The 6000-nt window shown below is 42.0% G+C and overlaps 1 protein-coding gene across 1 annotated transcript in view; it reads left to right on the top strand.

Annotated features, from left to right (window-relative positions):
• The first annotated feature begins 3324 nt into the window (after positions 1-3324).
• The window catches only part of LOC105474697 (EF-hand calcium binding domain 2), an 89036-nt gene continuing 86360 nt past the window's right edge, over positions 3325-6000 (top strand). The window contains 1 exon segment of the mRNA XM_071068417.1: positions 3325-3703. Within this exon segment, the coding sequence (XP_070924518.1) occupies positions 3571-3703 (133 nt within the window). The 5' untranslated portion in view covers positions 3325-3570.

The following is a 6000-nucleotide window of genomic DNA, read 5'->3' as shown; positions in this document are numbered from 1 at the left end:
TGTCTCTACATTTTTATATTACCTCCTTAGGATTCAAAATCTTGCACAAGAACATCTGATTGGCTGAGTATAGGGCACATGCCTAATCCTTTGCCACCAGGGAGCTAGGAGAGGAAAGATCTGCCTTCTTTGGCTTACTTAGTGAGAAAATAGACACTTTTCTGCCAATATTATACACAATAAGATTCCCTCGAAAGACAACAAATGTTTGGATCCCGGGTCCAAAAAAAAAAAAAAAAGAAGAAAAGGAGAGGAGGAAGGGAAGGAGAAGCATAGAAGGAGGAGAAAAAGGAAAAACGAGAAAGTGGAGGAGGAGGTGGCAATATTGACAAATGTCTATTTTAACCCACTACTAGCTTGGGAATGGGGTGAAGTCTGCCTTTAAGCCTCCTGAAAAAAAAAAAAGCCTCCTGATCCACCTTTAACTTCCAAATTCTCAGTAGATGACCTTGCTTCTTATTTCAAAAATGGGACCATTAGGCCTGGAATCCCTTAACTTGTTGCCTCTATCTTTAAACATACTTAATCAACACTGTCTTCTCCTGTCTCCCTTTAGTTGTCTTAGTAGGAGAGCTCTTCCCTCTCTTGTTCAAGGCTAGTTTTTCCATTTATATTCATGATGTCCTCCACACTTGTCTTCTCCAGGACCCTGATCATTCATTCAGCCTTCCTTCTTAGTTAAGATTATTTATTAATATTCCTTTTTTTTAATCCTTGCTGAATGCAGGAGATATAAAGATGAATTTGATATAGCTTTGAAGAAATTATTTAGTGGGGAAAAGACAGACACAAATAATTGCCATGTAATAATTTAATCATGATCATAATTATAGTGGTCCCTTCCTTTATCCATGGGGAATACCATACCAAGACCCCCAGTGGATGTCTGAAACTATGGACAGTACTGAACCGTATGTATACCATGGTTTTTCCTATACATACATACCCATGATAAAGTTTGTTTGTTTTTTGAGGCGGCATCTTGCTCTGTCACCCAGACTGGAGTGCAGTGGTGCAATCTTGGATATCGGCTCACTGCAACCTCCGCCTCCCGTATTCAAGCAATTCTCCTCCCTCAGCCTCCTGAGTAGCTGGGACTACAGGCATGTGCCACCACACTCAGCTAATTTTTGTATTTTTAGTAGAGATGGGGTTTCACCATGTAGGCCAGGCTGATCTTGAACTCTTGACCTCAGGTGATGCACCTGCCTCAGCCTTCCAGGGTGTTGGGATTACAGGTGTGAGCCACCATGCCCAGCCAATAAAGTTTAATTTGTAAATTAGGCACAGCAAGAGCTGAATAGTAATAACCAGTGATAAAACAGATTAGTTATGACAATATACTGTAATAAAAGTTATGTGACTGGTCTCTCTCTCTCTCAAAATATCTTATTGTACTGTACTCACCCTTCCTGTGATGAAGAAAGGATGGAGTGGAATGACATGAGATTTCATCATACTGCTCAACTGCATGCAACTTAAAACTTAAGAATTGTTTATTTCTGGAATCTTCCATGTAATATTTTTGGACCGCGGTTGACTGTGCTAACTGAAACTGTGGAAAGTGAAACTGTGGACAAGGGGAGACTACTGCATTTGTGTAATTTGTTTGATACATGATTTTCTATTAGAATGTGTCTTCAGTGGCCGGGCCCAGTGGCTCAAGCCTATAATCCCAGCACTTTGGGAGGTCGAGGCGGGCAGATCATGAGGTCAGGAGACCGAGACTATCCTGGCTAACACAGTGAAACCCCGTCTGTACTAAAAATACAAAAAAAGTTAGCCGGGCGTGATTGTGGGCGCCTGTAGTCCAAGCTACTCGGGAGGCTGCGGCAGGAGAATGGCGTGAACCCGGGAGGCGGAGCTTGCTGTGACCAGAGATCGCGCCACTGCACTCCAGCCTGTGCCACAGAGTGAGACTCCGTCTCAAAAAAAAAAAAAAAAAAGAAAAGGATGTGTCTTCAGTGTCTAGTCCTAATAGATGCTCAATAAATATTATTGAATGAATGAAGAGGGGTGAGCACAGGGTACTGTGGAATCACAGAGGACAGGTGCTTGGCCCTCCCCTAGGAGGGAAGGAAGACTGGGATTATGTCAGTGGAGGCTTGGCAGAGGAGATTGCAGCAGCCTGCGGGGGAAAAAATGAGGGGAGAGTACCAGGCAGAGAGAGGCATGAACAAAAGTTGAGAATGGTGAGGAGGTGGAGATGGTTTGAACAGTTGGGTGTTAAATAGAGTTGTTAACAGTTAACATCTATTGAGTTTACATACATACATAGTATATGTTTATGTATATATGTTAAGTACTTTATATATATTTTCTCATTTAATACTTAGAGTATTCTTTTATTAAGGTATTATTCCCACTTTAGAAAAGAAAAATCTCTGCAATAGTTAGGGAAAATAGCTAACTTTCTCAAGGCCATTTAGCCTGTAAAGGATCGAGGAGGGATTTGTTTTGGGGTCTTTCTGGATGCAAAACCTGTTGCTCTTTATAAATGCCATGTTATACTAATATAGAGTGGTTCCCAAACTTGGCGGCTCATCAGAGTCCCCTGAGGACCTTTGTAAAAATACAGATTCCTGGCCATGCCCCAGACCTGTTGAGTCAGAGTTTCCAGGGGCAGAGCTTATAGGTCTATATTTTGGGGGTGGTTCACATGTAACAGGCCTGGTGCTGGTTCCCTCACCCTGGGAAGTTATTGCAGGTGGTGTCGAGAACAAGGCAGGAATAGCTGACTAGCCAGGGAGGTTTTCCTTTGTCGTGCTCCGGATCCTTGACTTGACCCTGTAGATGATGGCGCACCACAGCTGCGGAGTGTAATCAGATACGCATGTTATGCCCACCACTTTAGCAACAGTGTGAAGGATGAAGTTGAAGACACAGGTTACAGGCAATAAGAACTTACGTCTTTAGACTGCTGTCTTGACTGATTTCGTCCTTTTTGCTCACATTCTCAAGTTTTCTAAAATTTTTTTTTCTCTTAGTTCTGCCAACCTTTCAATTCTCTTTTCCCGAGCTAATTTCTTGAAAGAAATAGTTATACTCAATGTAAGGTTTCAGTCAGTTCAAGAAATATTCCTTACTGACTGACTCTTCTTTGAGGTCATCTTTCATTAATAAATATTTGTTGAATGCTATTTGAAAGCATGGTCCTTTCTCAGATTTTGCTTTGAAATGAAACCAGGGATCATTTATTTTTTCTTTTTTTTTTTTTTTTTGAGACGGAGTCTCGGTCTGTCGCCCAGGCTGGAGTGCAGTGGCCGGATCTCAGCTCACTGCAAGCTCCGCCTCCCGGGTTCACGCCATTCTCCTGCCTCAGCCTCCCGAGTAGCTGGGACTACAGGCGCCCGCCGCCTCGCCCGGCTAGTTTTTTGTATTTTTTAGTAGAGACGGGGTTTCACTGGGTTAGCCAGGATGGTCTCGATCTCCTGACCTCGTGATCCACCGGTCTCGGCCTCCCAAAGTGGTGGGATTACAGGCTTGAGCCACCGCGCCCGGCCGGATCATTTATTTTTTCATCACGTGATCACTCATATAACCATTTTTATTGATCACCAAGTACTCTTTATGTGTCTCCTTTATGCTAGGGCCTGGGGATACGACAGTGATGAGATGAGGCCTCTGACTTTACTGATCGAACATCTAATGGAAGGTGGAAGAAGAGACCATCACACAATTACGGTGTTATGGGGAACATAGGGTACAGTGCATTCATACCTCCTCCCCATCACTGTGTCAATCCCTTAACCATCTCTCCACTGCCAGCCTTGCTTCCTTCCAGTTAAGTTATCCTCATTGATTATACATCTAGCCAGATACTCTCTACTCTATAGATCTTCATTTGATAGCTATTGTCCTTAAGATAAAATCCAAACTCCTTCAATGTGTCTTATTAAAAAAACTTGAGCCTATCCCCACCTTGTGTTCTCTCATTCTGTTTCATTATAGGGAAGTTAAGGAGCAAGAATTAGAACTTTTCCTCATGTTTCTTTAGTTTCTTTTCTTTCTTTCCAACACGTTCTTGCTCTGTTGCCCAAGCTGAAGTACAGTGGTATGATCTTGGCTCACTGCAGCTTTGACTTCCCAGGCTCAAGCCATCCTCCTGCCTCAGCTTCCTGAGTAGTGGGGTCTACAGGTGCACAACCACGCCCAGCTAATTTTTGTATTTTTTGTAGAGATGGGGTTTTGCCATGTTGCTCAGGCCTTAGTTTCTTTTCTGAAAGTTTTTTTTTTTTTTGTTAGTATTTTGAATTATTTTTAAGTAAGAAAAAAAATAAACCTTGTTAATACAAAGAGTAATCACTTAAAAAGCACGCCTAAGAGTTAGTATCTCAAATTGTTGTGTCGCCATCACCACCATCTAACTTCAGAACCTTTTCATCACCCCAAACTAAAGCTCTGTGCCCACTGATCAATAACTTCACATCTCCCCTCCTCCCGGTTCCTGGAGACTACTGTTCTGCTTTCTGCCTCAATGAGTTTGAGCATTCTAGGTACTTCAGATAGGTGGAGTCATACAATAATTTGTCTTGTGTCTGACTTATTTCACTCAGTATAATGTCTTCAGGGTTCATCTACCCTTTAAGAATGAGTCAGAACTTCCTTTTCAAGGCTTAAGTAATATACCATTGTATATATATGCCATATTTTGTTTATCCATCTGTTGATGGACATTTGGGCTGTTTCCACCTTCTGTCTATTGTAAAGAATGCTACTGTGAACACTGGTGTGTAAGTATCTGTTCAAGTCCCCACTTACAATACTTTTAGTTATTGACCCAGAAGTGGAATTGCTAGATCGTATGGTAATTTGACGTGTAACTTTATGAGAAACTACTCTACTGGTGTCCAAAGAAGAGACTATTATTATCACCATGTGGCAAGTGGGGAGACTTGAGCATAGAGAGGTTAAGGAACTTGCCCAGGGTCTCACAGCTAGTACATGGAAAAGCCAATGGTGGCTGGCTCCAGGTCAGTGCTCTTAACCAGCAATGTATGCATACTTACTGGCCTCTTTTGTAATCTCTGTTATAATCAGTCTTATCAACAATGTCACATTATGTTTTCCTATTTGGGGAAGATTGACATCATTTGGAGGATTTTGTTGTTGTTGTTGTTGTTTGAGACAGGGTTTTGCTCTGTTGAGCAGGCTAGGGTGCAGTGGTGGAACTATTGGCTTACTGCAGCCTTTACCTCCTGGGCTCAAGTATCCTTCTACCTCAGCCTCCCGAGTGGCTGGGACTACAGGCATGTGCCACCATGCCCAGCTAAATTTAAATTTTAGAATTGTAACTTTTTTGTAGAGACAGGATCTCACTATGTTGCCCAGGCTGGTCTTGAACTCCTGGCCTCAAGCAATCCTCCCTCCTCAGCCTCCCAAAGTGCTGGGATTACAGGTGTGAGCTACCACCTCTTTTGTTTTGTTTTTAGAGGCAGGATCTCCCTGTGTTGTCAGGCTAGACTTGAACTCCTGGGCCCAAGCTATTAGCTTCCTGAGTAGCCAGGACTATAGGTGTGTGCCATGGTGCCCAGCTTTGGATTGATTTTTTTTTTTTTAACATGACAAAATTGTTATAATTCTTAATCTTAAATATTTTTTAGAATAGTTCTAGATAAATATACAGGAAACTCTAGGAATTTGTTTTCTACAAAAAAAAAATGAACAGCAAAAGTACACTGACATAGTATATCAGTAACGAATAGCCTGACTCAAAGTACTCTCATTACAAAACTTAGAATTATACCCCCTTTTTTTTTTTTTTTTTAAAGATGGTGTGTTACCCAGTCTCAAACTCTTGGGCTCACGTGATCTTCCCACCTCCGCCTCCTGAGTAGCAGGGACTATAGGCATGCACCACCACACTCAGCGAATTATACGTTTTAAAAGGATATTTTGTATATTGGCCATTTCTCTAACATTCCCAAAACTGCATGCTTTTGGCATCTATGCTATAAACTTAGACCAGAGTAGCCTTAGAAATACAGTAGAGGCTCCCCT

The sequence above is a fragment of the Macaca nemestrina genome, chromosome 1 (assembly GCF_043159975.1).
Source record: "Macaca nemestrina isolate mMacNem1 chromosome 1, mMacNem.hap1, whole genome shotgun sequence".
Taxonomy (NCBI): Eukaryota; Metazoa; Chordata; class Mammalia; order Primates; family Cercopithecidae; genus Macaca; species Macaca nemestrina.
This window is presented reverse-complemented; position numbering and strand designations above follow the sequence as displayed.